Source organism: Taeniopygia guttata, chromosome 30 (assembly GCF_048771995.1).
Source record: "Taeniopygia guttata chromosome 30, bTaeGut7.mat, whole genome shotgun sequence".
Taxonomy (NCBI): domain Eukaryota; kingdom Metazoa; phylum Chordata; class Aves; order Passeriformes; family Estrildidae; genus Taeniopygia; species Taeniopygia guttata.
In genome coordinates this window covers 1,880,068-1,905,790 of record NC_133055.1, presented here as the reverse complement: position 1 = coordinate 1,905,790, position 25,723 = coordinate 1,880,068, and the positions used below count along the sequence as shown (strand labels likewise).

Genomic DNA, 25,723 nt, shown 5'->3' with positions numbered 1-25,723 from the left:
TCTGTCTGTCCCCGTGTCCCTCTCCCATCCATTCCCTGTCCCCCATCCCTATCCATGTCCCACTGTACGCCTGTCCCACAAACCACGCGTGTCCCTCTGTCTGTCCCTAACCTCCCCGTGTCCCCGTGTCCCTCTGTCTGTCCCTCCCCGTGTCCCCCTGTCTGTCCCCAACCTCCCCGTGTCCCTCCGTCTGTCCCTCCCCGTGTCCCTCCGTCTGTCCCTCCCCGTGTCTCCATGTCCATCCCTGTGTCCCCCTGTCTGACCCACCCTCCCCGTGTCCCTCTGTCTGTCCCTCCCCGTGTCTCCCCGTGTCCCTCTGCCTGTCCCTCCCCGTGTCCCTCCGTCTGTCCCTCCCCGTGTCCCTCTGTCTGTCCCTCCCTCCCCGTGTCCCCCCGTCTGTCCCTCCCCGTGTCCCCATGTCCGTCCCCGTGTCCCCCTGTCTGTCCCTCCCCATGTCCCCCTGTCTGTCCCTCCCCGTGTCCCCCCGTCTGTCCCACCCTCCCCGCGCCCTCCCCGTGTCCCTCTGTCTGTCCCTCCCCGTGTCCCCATGTCTGTTCCACCCTCCCCGTGTCCCCCTGTCTGTCCCACTCTCCCCGTGTCCCCCCGTCTGTCCCTCCCCGTGTCCCCCCGTCTGTCCCACCTCCCCGCGCCCTCCCCGTGTCCCCCCGTCTGTCCCTCCCCGTGTCCCTCTGTCTGTCCCACCCTCCCCGCGCCCCTCCCCGTGTCCCCCCGCAGTTTTCGTCTGCCCGGGGGTGCCGCAGCGCGTGGGTCCGGCGCTGTCCACGCACGAGTCTCCGCACCAGGCGGGCGGCTGGTGCCGGGACCCGCTGCAGTCGGGGGACCGGCTGTACGTGCTGCCGTGGGTCCCGTACCGCACCGACACGCTCACCGAGTACGCCTCGTGGGCCGACCTGGTGGGCGCCCGTCCCGCGGCCACGCACCGCCTCCCGCACCGCGCCGACGGCACCGGCTTCGTGGTGTACGACGGCGCCGTGTTCTACAACAAGGAGCGCACCCGCAGCATCGTCAAGTACGACCTGCGGACCCGCATCAAGAGCGGCGAGACCGTGGTGGGCGCCGCCAACTACCACGACACGTCTCCGTACCGCTGGGGCGGCAAGACCGACATCGACCTGGCGGTGGACGAGGAGGGGCTGTGGGTCATCTACGCCACCGAGGGCAACGGCGGGCGGCTGGTGGTGAGCCAGCTGAACCCCTACACGCTGCGGCTGGAGGGCACCTGGGAGACCGGCTACGCCAAGCGGGCGGCCTCGGACGCCTTCATGGCCTGCGGGGTGCTGTACGTGGTGCGCAGCGTGTACCTGGACGACGACACGGAGCACTTGGGCAACGCGCTGGTCTACGCCTTCGACACGCGGCGCGGGCGCGGCTCGGCGCTGGCGCTGCCCTTCCCCAACCCCTACCAGTTCGTGGCCTCCGTGGGCTACAACCCCCGCGACAACCAACTGTACGTGTGGAACAACCACTTCCTGCTGCGCTACGGCCTCGACTTCGCGCCCCTGCACGGAGACGGTCAGCGCGGCGGCGGGGCGGGGCGGGGGCGGGATGGGGGGTTCGGGGTGCGGGGTGGGGGATTCGAGTGGGGGATTTAGGGTACGGGGTGTGGGGTGCGGGGTTCGGGGTGCGTGGTTTGGGGTGCGGGGTGCGGGTGGGGGATTCAGAATACGGGGTGCGGGGTGAGGGCTGCGGGGTTTGGGGTACGGGGTACGGATGCACGGTGCGGGGTTCGGGTGGGGGCTGCGGGGTGCGGGGTGCGTGTGGGGGATTCAGGGTGCGGGCTTTGGGGTACAGGGTTCGGGTGGGGCGTTTGGAGTGTGGGGATTGGGGTTTGGGGTTTGGGGTGCGGATGCGGGTGCGGGGTGCGGGTGAGGGGTGGGGGGTTCGGGCTGCGGAGTGCGGGTGCGGGGTTTGGGGTGCGGGGTGTGGGTGGGGAATTCAGGGTATGGGGTTTGGGGTGTGGGTTGCGGGGTGCGGGGTGGAGGGTTCGGGTGGGGGATTCAGGGTACGGTGTTTGGGGTGCGGGTACGGGGTGCGGGGTGCGGGGTATGGGTGCGGGGTGGGGGGTTCGGGTGGGGGATTCAGGGTGTGGGGTACGGGGTGCGGGGTACGGGGTGCGGGGTTCGGGGTGCGGGATGGGGGGTTCGGGGTGCGGAGTACGGGTGCGGGGTGGGGGGTTTGGGGTGCGGGGTACGGAGTTTGGGGTGCGGGGTGCGGAGTTTGGGGTGCGGGATTCAGGGTGCGGGGTACGGGGTGTGGGTGGGGGATTCAGCTTATGGGGTTTGGGGTGTGGGGTGCGGGGTGCGGAGTGGGGAGTGAGGGGTGCGGGGTGGGGGGCACGGGGTGGAGGGTTCGGGTGGGGGATTCAGGGTGCGGGGTTTGGGGTGCGGGGTGTGGGGTTTGGGGTGCGGGTGCGGGATGGGGGGTGCGGGGTGCGGGTGCGGGGTGCGGGATGGGGGGTGCGGGATTCAGGGTATGGGGTTTGGGGTGCGGGGTGCGTGTGGGGGATTCAGGGTACGGGCTTTGGGGTGCGGAGTGCAGGGTTCCGGGTGCGGGGTATGGGTGCGGGGTGCGGGGTTCAGGTGGGGGATTCGGGGTGCAGGGTTTGGGGTACGGGTGTGGGTTACGGGTGCGGGGTGGGGGGTTCAGGTGGGGGATTCGGGGTGCGGGGTTTGGGGTACGGGTGTGGGGTACGGGTGCGGGGTGGGGTGGGGGGTTCGGGGTTCGGGGTGCGGAGTGCAGGGTGGGGGATTCAGGGTACGGGCTTTGGGGTTTGGGGTGTGGGGTATGGGTGCGGGCTCCGGGATGCGGGGTGCGGGTGGGGGATTCAGAATACGGGGTTCAGGGTACAGGCTTTGGGGTGCAGGGTTTGGGGTACGGGTACGGGGTGCGGGTGGGGGATTCAGGGTGCGGGGTTTGGGGTGCGGGTGCAGAGTGTGGGATGGGGGGTTTGGGGTGAGGGATGGGGGGTTCGGAGTGCGGAGTGAGGGGTGCGGGGGGCGGGGTCCGGGGTGGGGGGTTCGGGGTGCAGGTGCGGGTTACAGGATTCAGGGTACAGGGTTTGGGGTACGGGGTGCGGTGTGCGTGGTTTGGGGTGCGGGGTGTGGGGTGGGGGGTGCGGAGTGCGGGGTTTGGGTGGGGAGTTTGGGGTGCGGGGTTTGGGGTGTGGGTGTGGGGTGGGGGGTTCGGGTGGGGATTCAGGGTACGGGGTTTGGGGTGCGGGCTGCGGGGTACGGGGTGTGGGGTTTGGGGTGTGGGGTGGGGGGTTCGGGGTGCGGGGTTTTGGGTGCGGGGTTCGGGTGGGGGGTTTGGGGTGCGGGGTACGGGGGCTGGGGGGATTTGGGGTGCGGGGTGTGGGGTGCGGAGTTTGAGGTGAGGCTGTGGGGCTGGGGGAGATGGGGAGAGGCCTTGGGGGGAGTGCCTGGGAGAACCCCGGGGGTCCCAGTTTGATTTGGGGGAGCCCTGGGGGTCCCAGATTATTTTGGGAGGGCAGCCCCGAATATCTGGGGGGTGCCCTGAGGGTCCCGATTTGTTCTGGGGGGACCCTGCGTGTTCCAGTTTGTTTTGGGGGGACCCCGGGGGTCCCGATTTGCTTCGGGGGAAGCCCTGGGGGTCCCCCTTTATTTGGGGGTTGCAGCACCAAATATGTGGGGGGAGCCCTGGGGGTCCTGGTTTATTTTGGGGGTGCAGCCCCAGGTACCTGAGAGGATCCCCAGGTGCTCGGGGGGGAGCCCTGGGGGTCCCAGGTTATTTTGGGGGTACCACCTGAGGTACTTCAGGGGAGCCCCAGCAAGTTGTGGGGTGCCTGTTCACCTTAGGGCTGCACCCCCAATGCCCACAGGGAGCCCCAAATATCTGGGGGAGCCCTGGGGTTCCCAGTTCACTTTGGGGGGGCTCAGGTGAACTTTGGGGTGCAGCCCCGGCCAGCATGGGGGAGCCCTGAGGGGCTGGTTTGGGATTTGGGGGTTTTGGGGGTGCCTGAAGTGAGGGAGGGGAGCTGCGGGGGTCCCAGTTCATTCTGGGGGGACACATGGGGGGGTCTGGGGTCACTTTTTGGGGACCCCCAAGTGCTCGGGGGCACCTCCAGGTTGATTTAGGGGGTCCCGCTGTGCCCCAGCCCCATGGAGGGGTCCGGGGTCACTTCCCGGGGGGGCCCTATCAGCCCCTCCCCCCATCGGCTGGACGGGACCCCTTGGGGGGTTCAGGGGGGTCCCCCAGGCCCTGAACCCCCCCCCGCTGTTTTTGTGCCCCCCCAGGTCCGGTGACAACGGAACCGCCCAGCGCGCCCCCCCCGCACCCCACGGCGCCCCCCAGCTCCGCCGCCCCCCCGTTCCCCACCCCCACGGCCCGGCGGGGCCCCCTCACCCCCCGGCCCGGGCCCCCCCCGGGACCCCCCCCGGGCCCCGCTCACAGCGCCGCCACCCCGGGGGGGTCCCCGGGACCCCCCAACAGCGGCCCGGGGGCGCCGCCCCCGCCCCCCCCCGCCTCCCGCCGCCCCCCGGGGGGAACCGGGGGGGGCTCGGGCGGGGGGCCCGGGGGGGCGGCGGGGCCGGGGGGGCCCGGGGGGGGTCCCGGGGGGGGTCCCGGGGCGGGGCCCGGGGCGGGGCCCGGGGGGCGGCTGTGCGAGGCGCGGGAGGTGCGCAGGGTGCAATGGCCCGCGGCACAGCAGGGCGCGCTGGTGGAGAGACCCTGCCCCAAGGGCACCCGAGGTACCGGGGGATGGGGGGGATGGGGTACCGGGGACACCGGGGGGATGGGGGGAGTGGGGGGGATGGGGGGATGGGGGGGATTGGGGGGGATGTGGGGGCCGGGGGGAAGGGGGGATTGGGGGGACCGGGGGGGATGGGGGGATTGGGGGGGAGCGGGGGGGATGGGGGGGAGCGGGGGGATTGGGGGGGAGCGGGGGGGATGGGGGGGAGCGGGGGGGATGGGGGGGAGAGGGGGGGGAATGGGGGCCTGAGGGGACCGGGGGGATGGGGGCGACCGGGGGGATTGGGGGATGGGGGGACTGGGGGGGACCGGGGGGGGGCTGGGGGGACCAGGGGGACCGGGGGGGATGGGGGGGATGGGGGGACTGGGGGGGATGGGGGGGATGGGAATGTGGGAAATAGGGGGGCTGGGGGGTGATAGGGGGAGTGGGGGGCACTGGGGAGAAATGGGGGAATGGGGGAACTGGGGGGAGTGGGGGGAATGGGAGTGGGGAACTGGGAATGGGGGACTGGGGAGACTGGGGGGGATGGGAATGGGAATGGGGGGGACTGGAGGGGGATGGGAATGGGGGAATAGGGGGCCTGGGGGAGGATAGGGGGAGTGGGGGGCACTGGGGAGAAATGGGGGGCTGGGGGAATGGGGGGAGTGGGGGGAATGGGGGGATTGGGGAGACTGGGGGATTTTTGGGAGGGTTCTGGGGGCTATGGGGCATTTTGGGGGAATTTGGGGGGGCTATGGGGCATTTTGGGGGGGTTCTGAGGTTTTTGGGGGTGCTGTCCCCTCCCCAGATATCACCTCCTGCCTGTACCTGCTGGAGTGGCAGTGGGGATTCTGTGGGGTGTGGAGGGGGCACTGGGGGGGGCCAGGGGAGATGTGGGGTGTGGAGGGGGCACTGGGGGGCCCAGGGGAGATGTGGGGTCCCCCTGAGCCCCCTGTGCCCCCCAGGCATCGCCTCCTTCCAGTGCCTGCTGGGGCTGGGGGTGTGGAACCCCCGCGGGCCCGACCTGAGCAACTGCACCAGCCCCTGGGTCAACCAGGTGGCCCAGAAGGTACCGGGGGCACCCCAAAACGGGGCCCGGCAATGGGGCACCCCTAGAGAGCAAACCCCAGAAATGGGGACAACCTAAACAGAAATCCCCCAAAATTGGGGCACCCCAAAACAGAAATTCCCCAAAATTGGGGCTCCCCGAAACAGAAATCCCCCAAAATTGGAGCACCCTGAGACAGAAATCCCCCAAAATTGGGGCTCCCCGAAACAGAAATCCCCCAAAACCGGGGCACCCCTAAACAGAAATCCCCCAGAAATGGGGACACCCTAAACAGGAATCCACCAAAATTGGGGCACCCCGAAACAGAAATCCCCCAAAACTGGGGCACCCCGAAACAGAAACCCACCAAAATTGGGGCTCCCCGAAACAGAAATCCCCCAGAAATGGGGGCACCCCGAAACAGAAATCCCCCAAAATTGGGGCACCCCGAAACAGAAATCCCCAAAAACTGGGACCCCCCTCTCATAAATGGGGACACCCCTAAACAGAAAGACCCCAAAATTCGGACCCCCACAGAAATGGGGACACCCCCAAACAGAAATCCTCCAAACCCACCCTGAGAAACCCCTCAGAGCATCCCCACCCCACAGGGGAGGCTCAGGGGGACCCCAACTCCCCTGGGGGATATCAGGGGCTCCCCCCACTGACCCGCGGGTGCCCCCAGAACCCCCGAACCCCCTGGAGAATATCGGGGAGCCCCCAGACCCCCTGTGACCCCCTGGGGGATATTGGGGAGCCCCCAGACCCCCTGTGATCCCCTGGGGATGTCGGGGAACCCCCCAGACCCCCTGTAACCCCCTGGGGGATATTGGGGAGCCCCCAGACCCCCTGTGACCCCCTGAGGGATATTGGGGAGCCCCCAGACACCCTGTAACCTCCCCAGACCCCCTGGGGGATATCGGGGACCCCCCAGACCCCCTGTGACCCCCTGGGGATGTCGGGGAACCCCCCCAGACCCCCTGTGACCCCCTGGGGGATATTGGGGAGCCCCCAGACCCTCTGTAACCTCCCCAGACCCCCTGTGACCCCTGGGGGATATTGGGCACCCCCCCCTCACTGACCCACAGGTGTCCCCCAGAACCCCCAAGCCCCTGGAGAATATTGGGGAACCCCCAGACCCCCTGTAACCTCCCCAGACCCCCAAACCCTGGAGAATATCGGGGAGTCCCCAGACCCCCTGTGACCTCCCCAGACCCCCGGGGGAATATCGGGGGGCCCCCAGACCCCCTGTGACCTCCCCAGACCCCCTGTGACCCATTGGGGGATATTGGGGAGCCCCCAGACACCCTGTGACCTCCCCAGACCCCCTGTGACCCCCCGGGGGAATATCGGGGAGCCCCCAGACCCCCTGTGACCCCCTGGGGGAGGTCGGGGAGCCCCCCAGACCTCTGTGAGCCCCTGGGGATGTCGGGGACCCCCCTGAGGCGCGGTGCCCCCCAGATCAAGAGCGGGGAGAACGCGGCGGCGATCGCGGGGGAGCTGGCGCGGCACACGCGGGGCCCGGTGTTCGCCGGCGACGTCAGCTCGGCCGTGCGGCTGCTGGAGCAGCTCCTGGACATCCTGGACGCGCAGCTGCAGGCGCTGCGCCCGCTCGAGAGGGAGTCTGCGGGCAAGAACTACAACAAGGTGCGCCCCCAAACCCCAAATTTGGGGGGCGGGATGTTGGGGGCACAGGGGACAGGCAGGGGACAGTGGGGACACGGCGCTGGCACGCTCTGGGTGTGCGGCTGCAGGCGCTGCGCCCGCTCGAGAGGGAGTCAATGGGGGAAACTACAACAAAGTGCGACCCCAAAACCCAAATTTGGGGTTCAGGACACTGGGGGGACAGGAGGAACAGCTGTGACCCCAAAACCCAAATTTGGGGTGCGGGATGTTGGGGGCACCAGGGGCAGGCAGGGAGCAATGGGGACATGGTGGTGGCGAGTCCCCAGTGTGCAGGGGGACAGGAGGAACAATTATGATCCCAATCCCCAAATTTGGGGTTCAGGACGTTGGGGGGACAGGAGGAACAGGTGCACCCCCAAACCCCAAATTTGGGGTTCAGGATGTTGGGGGGACAGGAGGAACAGGTGCACCCCCAAACCCCAAATTTGGGGTGCGGGATGTTGGGGGCACAGGGGACAGGCAGGGGACAGTGGGGACACGGCGCTGGCACACTCTGGGTGTGCGGCTGCAGGCGCTGCGCCCACTCGAGAGGGAAAAACTACAGCAAAGTGTGACCCCAAACCCCAAATTTGGGGTTCAGGACGTTGGGGGGGACAGGAGGAGCAGGTGCGCCCCCAAACCCCAGATTTGGGGTGCGGGATGTTGGGGGCACCGGGGGCAGACAGGGAGCGATGGGGACATGGTGGTGGCGAGTCTCAGGTGAGCGGCTGCAGGCGCTGCGCCCGCTCGAGAAGGAGTCAACAGGGAAAACTACAGCAAAGTGTGACCCCAAAACCCAAATTTGGGGTGCGGGATGTTGGGGGGATAGGAGGAACAGGTGTGACCCCAAAACCCGAATTTGGGGTGCAGGACGTTGGAGGGACAGGCAGGGGACAGGCAGGGAGTGATGGTGACACGGTGGAGGCACATCCCGAGTGCGCGGCTGCAGGCGCTGCGCCCGCTCGAGAGGGAAAAACTACAGCAAAGTGTGACCCCAAATCCCAAATTTGGCGTGCAGGACATTGCGGGGACAGGAGGAACAGGTGTGACCCCAAACCCCAAATTTGGGGTGCGGGATGTTGGGGGCACAGGGGACAGTGGGGACACGGCGCTGGCACGCTCTGGGTGTGCAGCTGCAGGCGCTGCGCCCGCTCGAGAGGGAAAAACTACAGCAAAGTGCAATTCCAACCCAAATTTGGGGTTCAGGACATTGGGGGGACAGGAGGAACAGGTGTGACCCCAAACCCCAAATTTGGGGTTCAGTACGTTGGGGGGACAGGAGGAACAGGTGTGACCCCAAAACCCCATATATAGTACATGAAATAGTTATTTTAACATTTATTATTATTATTATTATTATTATTATTATTATTATTATTATTATTCTATAATATAATTACTATAATTAAGAGTTGTAGTAAATTATTATTCTACTAATATTACTACTAATAATATAGTAGTACTTTAACTAATATACTAATATATTAATATACCAATGTATTAATATATATGAATATACTAATACTACTAATATTATGCTACTAGTAATAATTATTAGCATTAATTTTTTGTTGTGAGGTAGGATTAGCAATATGGTAAAGTAGGTTTAAAACTTTAAAAAGGTATAAGGAAAATTTTATTAAGAGTAATTAAGAGTAATAAGAATTAGAATAAAAATTTTCAACTATTTTTTGAATATTTTTTTTACTGATAATGTAAAAAACAGAATTAAAAATTTTAGTTAGTTTATAATTTTTAGAGTAGTTTTTGTATTTTTAGTTTATTTAGGGAGAGTTGGGGTTTTTTGTTAATATTATAGCAATTTTTTAATAAGAAAAAAAAGTTTGGGATCTTTGAGCGCCAAAAGCAGCAAGAACTGGGACAAGGTGGGACCCCAAAATGCCGATTTTGGGGTCACCCTATGGGGGGTTGGGTGACCAATGGGGAGCTCGTGCCTGTGTCCCATTTTGGGGTGCCCCTGCTCCAGAACCTAAACCCGATTTTTCAGGGGTTTGGCCAATTTCTGGGGCTCTGTCCTGAGTGTCAGGGGTTGTCCTGCCCCGAATTTTGGGGTGCTCCTTTTCTAGGGATCAAACACGTCCTGCCCCGAATTCTGGGGTGCTCCTGCCCAGATTTTTGGGGTCCCCGTGTCGGACCCTTCTCCTGTCCCACATTTGGGAGTCCTGCCTCAGATTTTGGGGTTGTTCTGCCCCAGATTTTGGGGTTATTCTGCCCCAGATTTTGGGGTTGTTCTGCCCCAAATGTTGGGGTTGTTCTGCCCCAAATTTTGGGACTGTTCTGCCCCAGATTTTGGGGCTGTTCTGCCCCAGACTTTGAGGTTGTTCTGCCCCAAATGTTGGGGCTGTTCTGCCCCAAATGTTTGGGTTGTTCTGCCCCAGATTTTGGGGTTGTTCTGCCCCAGATTTTGAGGTTGTTCTGCCCCAAATGTTGGGGTTGTTCTGCCCCAGATTTTGGGGTTGTTCTGCCCCAAATGTTGGGACTGTTCTGCACCAAATGTTGGGGCTGTTCTGCCCCAGACTTTGAGGTTGTTCTGCCCCAAATGTTGGGGCTGTTCTGCCCCAAATGTTGGGGTTGTTCTGCCCCAGATTTTGGGGTTGTTCTGCCCCAGATTTTGAGGTTGTTCTGCCCCAAATGTTGGGGTTGTTCTGCCCCAGATTTTGGGGTTGTTCTGCCCCAAATGTTGGGACTGTTCTGCACCAAATGTTGGGGCTGTTCTGCCCCAGACTTTGAGGTTGTTCTGCCCCAAATGTTGGGGCTGTTCTGCCCCAAATGTTGGGGCTGTTCTGCCCCAGATTTTGGGGTTGTTCTGCCCCAAATGTTGGGGTTGTTCTGCCCCAAATTTTGGGACTGTTCTGCCCCAGATTTTGGGGTTGTTCTGCCCCAGATTTTGAGGTTGTTCTGCCCCAAATGTTGGGGTTGTTCTGCCCCAGATTTTGGGGTTGTTCTGCCCCAAATGTTGGGGCTGTTCTGCCCCAGATTTTGGGGCGATTTCCCAGATTTTGGGAGGATCCTGTTGAGGGTTTTGGGGTCCCACCCCTCACCTCCCCTCTTTTATTGCCCCCCAGATGCACAAGCGGGAGCGAACCTGCAAGGATTACATCAAGGTGAGGGGGCGTGGCCTGAGAGGGGCGTGGCCGTGAGCAATGGGAGGGGCTTGTGTGGGTGTGGTCGGGGTGGGGGTGGGGCTTGAGTGGGTGGGCGTGTCCAGGGCGGGGCCATGGAATGGGTGGGGCCTGGGTTGGTGGGTGGGGCTTATTAAGGAGGGGTGGGGTCTGCATGGGCGTGGCTTTGGGGAGATGAGAGGTGGGCGGGGCTTTGGGAGATGGGCGTGGTCTGGGGATTTAGGGAGGTTTTGTGCTGGGTGGGACTTAGAGACAGTGGGTGCAGCCTGCAGGGGCGTGTCCCATGGGCATGGTATGTGTGGGCGTGTCCCATGGGCGTGGTCTGAGTGGGTGGGCGTGTCCCACAGGTGAGGGCTGGGTGGGCATGTCCCATGGGCATGGTCTGACAGAGTGGGCATGTCCCAGGGGTGTGGTCTGGGTGGGTGTGTCCCATGGGCGTGGCCAGGGTGGGCGTCTCCCATGGGTGTGGTCTGGGTGGGCATGTCCCACGGGTTTGGTCTGGGTGGGCGTGTCCCATGGGCATGGTCTGACTGGGTGGGCGTGTCCCATGGGCGTGTCCCTGGGGTTGGACATGGCTGCACCCAGGCAGTGCAGGAGACCTGGGGGATGGAACATCAGTAGGTGGGGCCTGTCCTGGTTGGACATGTCATTTGGGCGTGTCCCTCTGGGCACGTCTGTTTGGCCATGTCATTTGGCCGCGCCCCCGGGGCGTGTCCCTGGGCCTGGCTCTTCAGTGTGTCCCTGGGCGTGTCCCTGGGCGTGTCCCCAGGTGTGTCCCAGCCCCACCCACCCCACCCATCATGCAGGCCATGGTGGAGGCCATGGGGGTTAGGTGTGTCCCCGGGCGTGTCCCATCTCCACCCAACCCCACCCACCCCATAAGCTTTGGTGGAGTCTCTGGGGGTTGGGTGTGTCCCCAGGTGTGTCTCTGGGCGTGTCCCTGGGTGTGTCCCTGGGTGTGTCCCTGGGCGTGTCCCCGGGCGTGTCCCTGGGTGTGTCCCTAGGTGTGTCCCACCTCCGCCCAACCCCACCCACCCCATAAATGTTGGTGGAGGCTCTGGGGGTTGGGTGTGTCCCCAGACGTGTCCCCAGGCGTGTCCCTGGGCGTGTCCCTGGGTATGTCCCTGGGCGTGTTCCTGGGTGTGTCCATGGGTGTGTCTGTGGGTGTGTCCCTGGGTGTGTCCATGGGTGTGACCCCAGGCATGTCCCCAGGCGTGTCCCTGGGTCTGTATGTGGGTGTGTCCCTGGGCATGTCCCTGCCCATGTCCCCAGGTGTGTCCCCAGGCGTGTCCCCGGGCGTGTCCCCAGGTGTGTATGTGGGTGTGTCCGTGGGTGTGTCCCATCTCCACCCAACCCCACGCACCCCATAAGCTTTGGTGGAAGCTCTAGGGGTTGGGTGCGTCCCCAGGTGTGTCCGTGGGCGTGTCCCCAGGTGTGTCCCTGGGTGTGTCCCCGGGCGTGTCCCCGGGCGTGTCCGCACCCCACCCACCCCGCCCGTCCCGCAGGCGGTGGTGGAGGCCGTGGATAACCTGCTGCGCCCGGAGGCGCTGGAGTCGTGGCGGGACATGAACGGCTCGGAGCAGGCGCACACGGCCACCATGCTGCTGGACGTGCTGGAGGAGGGCGCCTTCCTGCTGGCGGACAACGTCAAGGAGCCCGCGCGCTTCTTGGCCGCCCGGCAGAACCTGGGTCAGCCCCCCGGGACCCCCGCCCAGACCCCGGCGGCTCCTCCCAGTCCCAAACCCCTCCTGGGGTCCCCACGGGGCCCCGCTGCCCACCCTGTCCCTGCCTTGCGGTCCCTGCAGCCTGCAAGGGACACCAATGTCCCAATATCCCAATATTCCGACCATCTCAACATCCCAACGTCCCAACATCCCAATGTCCCAATAGCCCAATGTCCCAATGTCCCAGTGTCCCAATATCCCAATGTCCCGATAACACGATGTCCCAATATCCCAATATCCCGATATCCTGATATCCCAATGTCCCAGTATTCCAATGTCCCAATGTCCCATTGTCCCAATGTCCCGATATCCACATATCCCGATGTCTCAATATCCCAATGTCCCAATTTCCCAGTATCCCAATATCCCGATGTCCCAGTATCCCAATATCCCAGTATCCCAATGTCCCAATAACCCAATATCCAAATATCCCAATATCCCGACCATCCCAACATCCCAACGTCCCAACATCCCAACGTCCCAATATCCCAATGTCCCAATATCCCAATGTCCCAATGTCCCAATATCCCAATGTCCCAATGTCTCAACATCCCAATGTCCCAATGTCCCAGTGTCCCAATGTCCCAATGTCCCAATATCCCAGTATCCCAATTTCCCAACATCCCAATGTCCCAATGTCCCAATATCCCAATGTCCCAATGTCCCAATGTCCCAATATCCCAATAACCCAATGTCCCAATATCCCAATATCCCAGTATCCCAACATCCCAATGTCCCAATAACCCAATGTCCCAATAACCCAATGTCCCAATATCCCAATGTCCCAATATCCCAATGTCCCAATGTCCCAATGTCCCAGTATCCCAATATCCCAATGTCCCAATAACCCAATGTCCCAATATCCCAATATCCCGATATCCCAATGTCCCAGTTTCCCAATGTCCCAACATCCCAATGTCCCAATGTCTCAACATCCCAACGTCCCAATATCCCAATGTCCCAATACACCAATGTCCCAATGTCCCAATATCCCGATATCCCGATATCCCAATGTCCCAGTATTCCAATGTCTCAACATCCCAATGTCCCAATATCCCAACATCCCAATGTCCCAATATCCCAATGTTCCAATATCCCAATATCCCGATATCCTGATATCCCGATCTCCCAATGTCCCAGTATCCCAACATCCCAATGTCCCGATATCCCAATATCCCAATACCCCAGTATCCCAATGTCCCAATCCAATCCCAATTCCCTATCCAAAATGCCAAATTCCCAATCCTAAATCCCCAATCCCAAATTCTGAAATCCCAACTCCCCAATCATCCCCGGGACACTGAGCGTCTCCCCCGACCCCTCCCACGGTTCTCCATATTTTCCATTTTTCCCCATTTTTCCCATCTTTTCCATGTTTTTCCCCGTTTTCCCTCAGTGCTGGAGGTGTCGGTGCTCAACACCGAGGGGCCGCTCCAGGAGCTCGTGTTCCCGCAGGAGCTGGGGGGCGACGGCTCCATCCAGCTCTCGGCCAGCACCCTCAAACAGAACAGCAGGAACGGTGAGGGGGGCACGTCTGGGGGTCCTGGGGGTCCTGGAGGGCTTGGGGGGCTTGGGGGAATTGGGGTACCCAGAGCACCCCCAAATGGAACAGCAGGAATGGTGATGGGGGGACATATGGGGGTCTGGGGGCTCTGGGGGGTTTGGGGGGTTTGGGGAGTTTGGGGGGTTTGGGGTACCCAGAGCACCCCCAATAGAACAGCAGGAACGGTGAGGGGGGACATATGGGGGTCTGGGGGGGTCCTGGGGGGTTTGGGGGGCTTGGGGGGCTTGGGGGGCTTGGGGGGCTTGGGGTACCCAGAGCACCCTCAAACAGAACAGCAGGAATGGTGAGGGGGGCACGTTTGGGGGTCTGGGGGGGTCCTGGGGGGATTTGGGGGGTTTGGGGGGTTTGGGGGTTTTGGGGGAGTTTGGGGGAATTGGGGTACCCAGAGCACCCCCAATAGAACAGCAGGAACGGTGAGGGGGGACATATGGGGGTCTGGGGGGGTCCTGTGGGGCTTGGGGGGCTTGGGGGGCTTGGGGGGCTTGGGGTACCCAGAGCACCCTCAAACAGAACAGCAGGAATGGGGGGCACGCTGTGGGGTCTGGGGAAGTTTCGGGGGGTTTGAGGAGGTTTTGGGGGTCCTGGGGGCACCCTAAGAGCAGCAGGAACAGTGGGGGTGGGGGGGGGTCTCTGACCCATGGTGCCCCCGGGGTGGTGAAGGGGGTCTGGGTGGGGTTGGGGTGTCTTTGGGGTGTTTTGGGGGTGTCTTGGAGTGTTTTTAGGGTGTTTTTGGGGTGTCTCTGACCTGCTGTCCCCCCAGGGGTGGTGAAGGGGAGGTCAGAGTGGTTTTGGGGAATTTTTGGGGTTTTTTTTGGGGTGTCTCTCACCCTCCATCTACCCAGGGGTGGTGAAGGGGGTCTGGGTGTCTTTGGGGTATTTTTGGGGTGTCTTTGGGATGTCTTGGGGGGTTTTGGGGGTGTTTTTAGGGTTTTTTTTTGGGTGTCTCTGACCCACTGCCTCCCCAAGGGTGGTGAACGGGATCTGGGTGTCTTTTGGTATTTTTGGGGTGTTTTTGGGGTTTCTTGGGGTGTTTTAGGGGGTGTTTTAATGGTGCTTTTTGGGGTGTTTTTGTGGTGTTTCTGGGTGTTTTGGGGGGTGCTTTTGGCTGTTTTTTGTATGGTTTTTGGGTGTCTCTCACCCTCCATCTCCCCAGGGCTTGTGAAGGTGTGTCTGGGGTTTTTGGGGTGTTTTCACACCCGCTCTCTCTCCCCAGGGGTGGTGAAGGGGGTCTGGGTGTCTTTGGGGTGTCTTTGGGATGTCTTGGGGGTTTTTGGGGGTGTTTTTAGAGTGGTTTTCGGGGTGGTTTTGGGGGTATTTTTGGGGTGTTTTTGGGGTGTTTCTGTCCCACTGTCTCCCCAGGGGTGGTGAAGGGAGTCTGGGTGTCTTTGGGGTGTTTTGGGGGTGGTTTTGGTGTTTTTTTGGAGTGTCTCAGCCTCCATCTCCCCAGGGCTTGTGAAGGTGTGTCTGGGGTTTTTTGGGGTGTTTTCACACCCGCTCTCTCTCCCCAGGGGTGGTGAAGGTCGTCTTCATCCTCTACAACAACCTGGGGCTGTTCCTGCCCACCGAGAACGCCACCGTGCGCCTCGGGGGGGACGGGGGGCCCCGCGCCCCCCAGCTCGTGGTCAACTCCCAGGTCATCGCCGCCTCCATCAACAAAGAGTCCAGCCGGGTCTTCCTGCGGGACCCCGTGGTCTTCACCCTGCCCCACCTGGAGGTGCGACCCCCAAAACCCCACCCAGAACCCCAAAAACCCACCCAGAACCCCAAAACCCCACCCTGAACCCTGAAAACCCCACCCAGAACCCCAAAAACCCACCCTGAACCCCAAAAACCCCACCCAGAAACCTGAAAACCCCACCCAGAACCCCAAAAACCCCACCCAGAACCCTGAAAACCCCACCCAGAACCCCAAAAACCCACCCTGAACCCCAAAAACCCCACCCAGAAACCTGAAAACCCCACCCAGAACCCCAAAAACCCACCCAGAAACCTGACCCACCTAGAACCCCAAAAACCCCACCCAAAACACCAAAACTCCACCCACAAGCCCGAAAACCCCTCCCAGAACCCCAAAAACCCACCCAAAAACCCCACCCAGAACCCCAAAAACCCCACCCAGAACCCCAAAACTCCACCCACAAACCCGAAAACCCACCCGCAACCCCCAAAACCTCACCCAGAATCCAAAAAACCCACCCAGAACCCCAAAAATCCACCCAGAACCCCGAAAACCCCACTCAGAACCCAAAAACCCCACCCAGAACCCATAAAATCCACCCAGAACCCCAAAAACTTCACCCAGAACCCCAAAACTGCCCTGGGACCCTCAAAACTGCACCCAGAAACCCCAAATCCCCAAATCTGAATGTTTTGACACATCCAAAACTTCACCAGGACCCACCTTGAGGTCTTCACCCTGCCCCACCTCCAGGTGGGACCCCCACAATCCCCCAGACCCCTCAGGACACACCCAGGACCAAGGAACCCTCCCAGCGCCCCCCAAAATCCCACCCAGAGCCCCAAACCCCGGCCTGGGACCCCTCATTTCCCACCCAGACCCCCAAACCAAGAACCACTCGGGGACCAAAGACTGAGAGGGGAGATTGGGCCCCCCCCTCTTTGGGACCCCCTGGAACCCCAATTTGCCCCCATTTCCCTGATTATTTTCCCCAATTTTCCCCCATTTCCCCAATTATTTTCCCCGATTTTCCCTGATGATTTCCCCCCATTTCCCTGCTTTTCCCCGATTTTCCCTGATTATATTCCCCAATTTTCCCCGATTTTCCCTGATTATTTCCCCCCATTTCCCTGATTATTTTCCCTGATTTTTCCCAATTTCCCCCCATTTCTCTGATTCTTTTCCCCAATTTTCCCCCATTTCTCTGATTCTTTTCCCCAATTTTCCCCGATTATTTCTCCCAATTTTCCCTTATTTTCCCCTATTATTTTCCCCGATTTTCCCTGATTATATTCCCCAATTTTCCCCGATTTTCCCTGATTATTTTCTCCCATTTCCCTGATTATTTTCGCTGATTTTTCCCGATTTCCCCCAATTTCTCTGATTCTTTTCCCCAATTTTCCCTGATTGTTTTCCCCAATTTTCCCTTATTTTCCCCTATTATTTTCCCTGATTATTTTCCCTGATTTTCCCTGATTTCCCCCCATTATTCCCCAGACCAAGAACCACTTTGGTGCCAACGGCTCCTTCTGGAATTACTGGGATTGGGGGTCCCCCCTCTCTTCGGGACCCCCATTTCCCTGATTTTCCCTGCTTATTTTCACCAATTTCTCCGATTTTCCCAATTTCCCCCCGTTGTTCCCCAGACCAAGAACCACTTTGGTGCCAACTGCTCCTTCTGGAATTACTCGGAGCGCTCCATGGCCGGGCACTGGTCGAGCCAGGGCTGCCGCCTGCTGCGCTCCAACGGCACCCACAGCTCCTGCGCCTGCAGCCACCTCACCAACTTCGCCCTGCTGATGGCGCGCAGCCAGAGCGTGAGTGCACACCTGGGCACACCTGGGTACACCTGGGAACACACCTGGGCACACCTGGGTACATACCTGGGCACACACACCCACAGCTCCTGCGCCTGCAGCCACCTCACCAACTTCGCCCTGCTGATGGCGCGCAGCCAGAGCGTGAGTGGCACAGGCACACCTGGGCACTCACCTGGGCACACCTGGGCACACCTGGGCACACCTGGGCATACCTGGGCATGGCTAGGAACACACCTGGGCACACCTGGGTACACCTGGTACACTGGGCACACCTGGGCATCGGTGGGCACACACCTGGGCACACCTGGGCACACCTGGGCACACCTGGGTACACACCTGGGCACACCTGGGTACACACCTGAGTACACACCTGGGGGCATACCTGGGCACACCTGGGCATGGCTAGGAACACACCTGGGCACACCTGGGTACACCTGGCACACACCTGGGCACACACCTGGGCACACACCTGGGCACACACCTGGGCATACCTGGGCACGCACCTGGGCACACCTGGACACACACCTAGGCATGGCGAGGAACACACCTGGGCACACCTGGCACACCTGGTACACTGGGCACACCTGGCACACACCTGGCACACACCTGGGCACACCTGGGCACCCCTGGGCACACCTGGGCACACACCTGGGCACACCTGGGCACACCTGGGCACACACCTGAGTACACACCTGGGCACACACCTGGGCACACCTGGGCATACCTGGTCACACCTGGGTACACACCTGGGTACACACCTGTGCATGGCTAGGAACACACCTGGGCACACCTGGGTACACCTGATGCACTGGGCACACCTGGGCATCAGTGGGCACACCTGGGCACACCTGGGCACACACCCACACATACCTGGTAATACCTGACCAACCTCACCCTGCTGATGGCCCAGATTCAGCTGGGCACACCCGAGACAGCTGCAACACACCTGGGGTCACCTGGGCAGGGATCCTGGTGGCCCCTGTCCCCTCCTGGTGGCCCCTGTCCCTGCCCATGCCCATGACTGGATCCCATAACCCCAAATTTCCATTTTTCCCCCATTTTTCCCATTTTCCCCCCATTTTCCGCAGTTCCCGGGGCGGCTGAACGAGGTGCTGCTGTCGGTGATCACCTGGGCGGGGATCCTGGTGGCCCTGCTGTGCCTGGGCCTGTCCATCTCGGCCTTCTGCTGCCTGCGGGGGCTGCCCTCGGAGCGCACCACCATCCACAAGAACCTCTGCATCAGCCTCTTCCTCGCCGAGCTCCTCTTCCTCGTCGGCATCGACAAGACGCAGTACCAGGTGGGGCGGGCACGCCTGGGGCTGCCCTTGGCACACCTGGGGCTGCCCTGGCACACCTGGGGCTGCCCTGGCACACCTGGGACTGCCCCTGGCACACCTGGGGCTGCCCTGGCACACCTGGGACACCCCACAGCACACCTGGGACTGCCTCTGGCACGCCTGGGACTGCCCTGGCACACCTGGGGCTACCCCTGGCATGCCTGGGCTGCCCTGGCACACCTGGGGCTGTCCTGGCACACCTGGGACACACCACAGCACACCTGGGGCTGCCCTGGCACACCTGGGGCTGCCCTGGCACACCTGGGACACACCACAGCACACCTGGGGCTGCCCTTGGCACACCTGGGGCTGCCCCTGGCACACCTGGTGCTTCCCCTGGCACATCTGGGACACCCCACAGCACACCTGGGACTGCCCTGGCACACCTGGGACACCCCACAGCACACCTGAGACTGCCCTTGGCACACCTGGGACTGCCCTGGCACACCTGGGACACCCCACAGCACACCTGGGGCTGCCCCTGGCACACCTGGGGCTGCCCTGGCACACCTGGGACACCCCACAGCACACCTGGGGCTGCCCTTGGCACACCTGGGGCTGCCCCTGGCACACCTGGGACACCCCACAGCACACCTGGGACTGCACTTGGCACACCTGGGGCTGCCCTGGCACACCTGGGGCTGTCCTGGCACACCTGGGACTGCCCTGGAACACCTGGGACACCCCACAGCACACCTGGGACAGCCCACAGCACACCTGGGGCTGCCCTGGCACACCTGGGACTGCCCTTGGCACACCTGGGACTGCTCTGGCACACCTGGGACAGCCCACAGCACACCTGGGGCTGCCCTGGCACACCTGGGACTGCCCTTGGCACACCTGGGACTGCTCTGGCACACCTGGGGCTGCCCCTGGCACACCTGGGGCTGTCCTGGAACACCTGGGACTACCCTGGCACACCTGGGGCTGTCCTGGAACACCTGGGACCCCTTGAGGGACCCTGCCTGGCACACCTGGGACTGCCCTTGGCACACCTGGCGCTGCCCCTGGCATACCTGGGGCTGCCCTTGGCACACCTGGGACTGCCCCTGGCACACCTGGGACACCCCACAGCACACCTGGGACTGCCCCTGGCACACCTGGGACACCCCACAGCACACCTGAGGCTGCCCTGGCACACCTGGGGCTGTCCTGGAACACCTGGGACCCCTTGAGGGACCCTGCCTGGCACGCCTGGGACTGCCCTGGCACACCTGGGACTGCCCTGGCACACCTGGGACTGCCCTGAAACACCTGGGACACCCCACAGCACACCTGGTGCTGCCCCTGGGACACCTGGGACTGCCCTGGCACACCTGGGACACCTGAGACCCCCATGGAACCACCCATAGCTCCCCTCTTGCTGTCCCTGTCCTTGTCCCTGTCCCCATCCCTGTCCCTCGCCCGCTGTCACTGCAGGTGTACTTGTCCTGTCTTTGGGTGCTCCCCACTGTCCCACAGTGTCCCCATCCCCACAGCTGGCCTGTGCCACCTTTGGGTGCTCCCTGTTCCATCTTTGGGTGGTCCCTGTCCCTGTCCCTGTCCCACCTTTGCACAGTCTGTGTCCCCACGCTGTCCCCACGCTGTCCCCACGCTGTCCCCGCAGGTGGCCTGTCCCACCTTTGCACAGTCTGTGTCCCCACGCTGTCCCCACGCTGTCCCTGTCCGTGTCCCTGTCCCACCTTTGCACAGTCCCTGTCCCCACGCTGTCCCCACGCTGTCCCCGCAGGTGGCCTGTCCCACCTTTGCACAGTCTGTGTCCCCACGCTGTCCCCGCGCTGTCCCCGCAGGTGGCCTGTCCCATCTTCGCGGGGCTGCTGCACTATTTCTTCCTGGCGTCGTTCTCGTGGCTGTGCCTGGAGGGGGTTCACCTGTACCTGCTGCTGCTCGAGGTGTTTGACAGTGACCCCGCGCGCCGCAAGTACTACTACGCGGGGGGGTACTGCTTCCCCGCCGTCGTCGTGGCCGTGGCCGCCGCCATCGACCACCGCAGCTACGGCACCGACCAGGCGTGAGCGGCGTGGGAGGGCCGGGGGGGCTGGGAGGGGTTGGGAGGGGCCAGGACCGGGCTGGGTGGGGCTGGGAGGAGACAGAATGGGATGGGTGGGGCTGGGTGGGGCTGGGTGGGGCTGGGTGGGGCTGGGAGGGGCTGGGAGGGGCCAGAATGGGATGGGTGGGGCCGGGACCGGGATGGGTGGGGCTGGGAGGGGCCAGAATGGGATGGGTGGGGCTGGGAGGGGCCAGAATGGGACGGGTGGGGCTGGGTGGGGATGGGTGGGGCTGGGGGGGCCAGGATGGGCTGGGTGGGGCTGGGTGGGGCCGGGTGGGGCCAGGACCGGGATGGGTGGGGCTGGGAGGGCTGGGAGGGGCTGGGTGGGGCTGGGAGGAGCCAGAATGGGATGGGTGGGGCCAGGACCGGGATGGGAGGGGCTGGGTGGGGCCAGGACCGGGATGGGTGGGGCTGGGTGTGGCCGGGCTGTGACCAGGGTGTGACCAGGGTGTGATATGGCCAGGGTGTGACTGGGGTGTGGCCAGGGTGTGGCCAGGGCATGACCAGGGTGTGGCCAGGGTGTGGACAGTGCATGGCCAGGGTGTGACATGGCCAGGGTGTGGCCAGGGTGTGACCAGGGCATGGCCAGTGCATGGCCAAGGTGTGGCCAGTGCATGACCAGGGCATGACCAGGGTGTGGCCAGAGTGTGACCAGGGTGTGGTCAGGGTGTGGCCGGCATATGACCAGGGTGTGACCAGGGTGTGGCCAGCGCATGACCGGGGTGTGGCCGGGGCGTAGTTGGCACTGCAGCTTCCCAAATTTGCAGTGCCCAGGTGTGAATGGAAGGGCTGAGGGCGTGGCCTGAAGGGGGTGGGGCCACAGGTGCTGTTTGGGACTCACCAGGTGTGGATGGAGGCTCTGGGGGAGGGGCTTTGTCAGTGGGGGTGGGGTCTGTGCCACGGGGGCGTGGCCTCACCCTGAGAGGGTGTGTCCTTGTGTGGTGGGCGTGTCCTTCCATGGTGGGCGTGTCCTGAAGCCGCCCCACCCCCGGCAGGTGCTGGCTGCGGGTGGACAATTATTTCATCTGGAGCTTCATCGGGCCCGTGGCCTTCGTCATCCTCGTACGGCCGGGCTTGGGGGGCTGGGGGGCTTGGGGGGCTGGGGATGGACCCTCCTCATCCTCATCCTCATCCTCATCCTCATCCTCATCCTCATCCTCATCCTCATCCTCATCCTCATCCTCATCCTCATCTGTGGGCTGGAGCAACCCCAGGGCTGTGGGGATCATGCCGTGGGGCAGCTGTGGGGCCCCGCAGTGGGTCTGGGGCCCCGCAGTGGGTCTGGGGCCCCGCAGTGGGTCTGGAGTCTCTGTGTCTGCGGGTGGGTCCCACAGTGGGTCTGGGGTCCCCTCATGGCTCAGGGCAGGTCCCACAGTGGGTCTGGGGTCTCACAGTGGCTCTGGGGTCTCCCTGTGTCTCACCTGCCCCCATGTCTCACCTGTCCCCGTGTCTCACCTGTCCCCGTGTCTCACCTGTCCCTGTGTCTCACCTGTCCCTGTGTCTCACCTGTCCCCGTGTCTCACCTGTCCCTGTGTCTCACCTGTCCCCGTGTCTCACCTGTGCCCGTGTCTCACCTGTCCCCCGTGTCTCACCTGTGCCCCCATGTCTCACCTGTCCCTGTGTCTCACCTGTCCCTGTGTCTCACCTGTGCCCGTGTCTCACCTGTCCCCATGTCTCACCTGTCCCCATGTCTCACCTGTGCCCCATGTCTCACCTGTCCCCATGTCTCACCTGTGCCCCATGTCTCACCTGTCCCCGTGTCTCACCTGTGCCCCATGTCTCACCTGTCCCTGTGTCTCACCTGTCCCTGTGTCTCACCGGAGTCCCCTGTGTGTCACCTGTCCCCCCGTGTCTCACCTGTCCCTGTGTCTCACCTGTCCCCATGTCTCACCTGAGTCCCCCATGTCTCACCTGTCCCTGTGTCTCACCTGTCCCCGTGTCTCACCTGTCCCTGTGTCTCACCTGTCCCTGTGTCTCACCTGTCCCTGTGTCTCACCTGTCCCCGTGTCTCACCTGCCCCCATGTCTCACCTGGCCCGCAGGTGACGCTGGTGTTCCTGCTGGTCACTCTGCACAAGATGTTGCGCAGTTCGGCCGCCCTCAAACCCGACTCCAGCCGCCTGGACAGCATCAGGTGGGACCCCAAACGGGGAACCCCAAACCCGACCTGAAATGGGGACCCCAAACCCGACCCCACAGGGGGACCCCAAACCCGACCCCAAATGGGGAACCCCAAACCCGACCTGAAATGGGGACCCGAAACCCGACCCCAAGTGGGGAACCCCAAACCCGACCTGAAATGGGGACCCGAAACCCGACCCCAAATGGGGAACCCCAAACCCGACCCCAAATGGGGAACCCCAAACCCGACCCCAAATGGGAACTCCAAACCCGACCCCACAGGGGGACCCCAAACCCGACCCGAAATGGGGAACCCCAAACGGGACCCCACAGAGAAAACCCCAAACAGGACCCCAAATGGAGAACCTCAAATGGGACCCCAAATGCAGAACCCCAAATGGGACCCAATAGGAGGAGCCCCAAGTGGGACCCCAAAGGGGAACCCCAAATCGAATGGGGACACCGAATGGGGAACCCCAAATGAGACCCCACAGGAGAACCCGAAATGGGGAACCCCAAATGGGGAACCCCGAATGGGACCCCAAACAGGGCAGGGAGGGACCCCAAAACAGGGCCCGGCCCCTGTGGAACTCCTGCTCCTGGGTGCTGGGGATCCCAGTCCATCCCAGTCCCTCCCAGTCCCTCCCAGTTCTTCCCACTGCCCTTCAGTGCCCTCCCAGTCCCTCCCAGTACCCTCCCAGTGTCCCCCCAGTATCTTCCAGTAGCCTCCAGTCCTTTCCATTTGCTCCCAGTCCCCTTCCAATGCACTCAAGTACATCCCAGGGCACCATCCCAGTCCATCCCAGTCCATCCCAGTCCATCCCAGTCCATCCCAGTCCATCCCAGTCCCTTCATTCAGGATCTCTGGGTGCCCCACCGCTCCCCACTCCCCTTCCAGTGCTCCCCAGTCCATCCCAGTCCATCTCAGTCCATCTCAGTCCATCTCAGTCCCTCCCAGTGCCTCCCAATCCCATCCCAGTCCCCCCAGTCCCATCCCAGTCCGTCCCAGTCCGTCCCAGTGCCCCGCTGCGCGGCTGCCGCAGGTCCTGGGCGCTGGGGGCCATCGCGCTGCTGCTGCTGCTGGGGCTGACCTGGGCCTTCGGCCTCCTCTTCGTCACCCGCGAGTCCGTCCTGACGGCGTCGCTGTTCACGGCCTGCAACGCCCTGCAGGGCACCTTCATCTTCCTCTTCCACTGCGCCCTCCAGAAGAAGGTGCTGGGGGCGCTGGGAGCACTGGGAGGGAACTGGGAGGGACTGGGAGCACTGGGAGGGACTGGGAGGGACTGGGAGCACTGGGAGGGACTGGGAGCACTGGGAGGGACTGGGAGGGACTGGGAGCACTGGGAGGGACTGGGAGCACTTGGAGCACTGGGAGGGACTGGGAGGGACTGGGGGCACTGGGAGGGACTGGGAGGGACTGGGAGCACTGGGAAGGACTGGAAGGTTTCTGGGGGTCGTTGGGGGGTTACTGGGGTGAACTGGTGTGTTACTGGGGTGTTACTGGGGTAAACTGGTGTGTTACTGAGTGTTACTGGTGTCCTGATATGTTACTGGTGTTACTGGGTGTTACTGGTGTTATTGGTGTGTTACTGGGTGTCACTGGTGTCAGTGGTGTGTCAATGGTGCATTACTGGTGTTACTGGTGTGTTACTGGTGTGACTGGTGTTTTACTGGTGTTACTGGTGTGTTACTGGTGTGTTACTGGGTGTCACAGGTATGTTCCTGGTGTGACTGGTGTGTCATTGATGTGTCCCTGGGTGTTACTGGTGAGTCACCGGTGTCACCAGTGTGTTACCAGTGTTGCTGGTGTGTAACTGGTGTTACTGGTGTGTTACTGGTGTGTCACCGGTGTGTTACTGGTGTGTTACCGGGTGTCACCAGTGAGTCACTAGTGTGTCACTGGTGTCACTGAGTGTCACTGGTGTCACTGGTGTGTCACTGGTGTGTCACCGGTGTCACTGAGTGTTACTGGGTGTCACCGGTGTGTTACTGGTGAGTCACCGGTGTCACCAGTGCGTTACCAGTGTTACTGGTGTGTCACTGGTGTTACTGGTGTGTTACTGGTGTGTTACTGGGTGTTACTGGGTGTCACTGGTGTGTCACTGGTGTGTCACCAGTGTCACTGAGTGTTACTGGGTGTCACTGGTGAGTCACTGGTGTGTCACTGGTGTCAGTGAGTGTTACTAGGCGTCCACTGGTGTGTCACTGGTGTGTCACTGGTGTGTCACTGGTGTGACCAGTGTCACCAGTGTGTTACTGGGTGTCACTGGTGTGTCACCGGTGTGTCACCAGTGTGTCACCGGTGTCACTGAGTGTTGCTGGGTGTCACTGGTGTCACTGAGTGTTACTGGGTGTCACTGGTGTGTCACCGGTGTCACTGAGTGTTACTGGGTGTCACTGGTGTCACTGGTGTGTCACCGGTGTGCTACTGGGTGTCACTGGTGTGTCACTGAGTGTTACTGGGTGTCACTGGTGTGTCACCGGTGTGTCACTGGTGCCACCGCTGTGCTCGGCAGGTGCACCGGGAGCTCAGCAAGTGCCTGCGGCACTCCGGCTGCTGCCTCAGGGGCCCCCCTGGCACCTCCCTGGGCGCCCTCAAACCCTCGGCCGCCCGCGCCCACCCCCGGTACTACAGTGGCACGCAGGTGTGGACGCCGAAACACCCCAAAAAACCCACAAAACACCCCAAAACCACCCCAGAAACACCCCAAAACACCCAAAAACCATCCCAAACCATCCCAGAAACACCCCAAAACACCCAAAAACCATCCCAAACCATACCAGAAACACCCCAAAACACCCAAAAACCATCCCAAACCATCCCAGAAACACCCCAAAAGCATCCCAAAACACCCCAAAAACCTCC

The 25,723-nt window shown here is 62.3% G+C and overlaps 1 protein-coding gene across 2 annotated transcripts in view; it reads left to right on the top strand.

Moving 5' to 3' along the window:
• The window catches only part of ADGRL1 (adhesion G protein-coupled receptor L1), a 54,961-nt gene that overhangs the window by 20,342 nt on the left and 8,896 nt on the right, over positions 1 to 25,723 (top strand). For both annotated transcript variants that reach the window (XR_012052294.1, XM_072920056.1), the window contains exons 5-19: positions 736 to 1,533; positions 4,275 to 4,727; positions 5,674 to 5,777; positions 7,218 to 7,403; positions 10,508 to 10,546; positions 12,070 to 12,253; positions 13,685 to 13,807; positions 15,361 to 15,566; positions 17,177 to 17,347; positions 18,439 to 18,648; positions 20,478 to 20,698; positions 21,733 to 21,799; positions 22,779 to 22,870; positions 23,901 to 24,069; positions 25,374 to 25,502. Coding sequence is in view for 1 of the 2 variants with exons in the window: in XM_072920056.1 (XP_072776157.1) it covers positions 736 to 1,533; positions 4,275 to 4,727; positions 5,674 to 5,777; positions 7,218 to 7,403; positions 10,508 to 10,546; positions 12,070 to 12,253; positions 13,685 to 13,807; positions 15,361 to 15,566; positions 17,177 to 17,347; positions 18,439 to 18,648; positions 20,478 to 20,698; positions 21,733 to 21,799; positions 22,779 to 22,870; positions 23,901 to 24,069; positions 25,374 to 25,502 (3,152 nt within the window). In the remaining variant the exon portion in view is untranslated. The remainder of the gene's footprint in view (positions 1 to 735; positions 1,534 to 4,274; positions 4,728 to 5,673; positions 5,778 to 7,217; positions 7,404 to 10,507; positions 10,547 to 12,069; positions 12,254 to 13,684; positions 13,808 to 15,360; positions 15,567 to 17,176; positions 17,348 to 18,438; positions 18,649 to 20,477; positions 20,699 to 21,732; positions 21,800 to 22,778; positions 22,871 to 23,900; positions 24,070 to 25,373; positions 25,503 to 25,723) is intronic.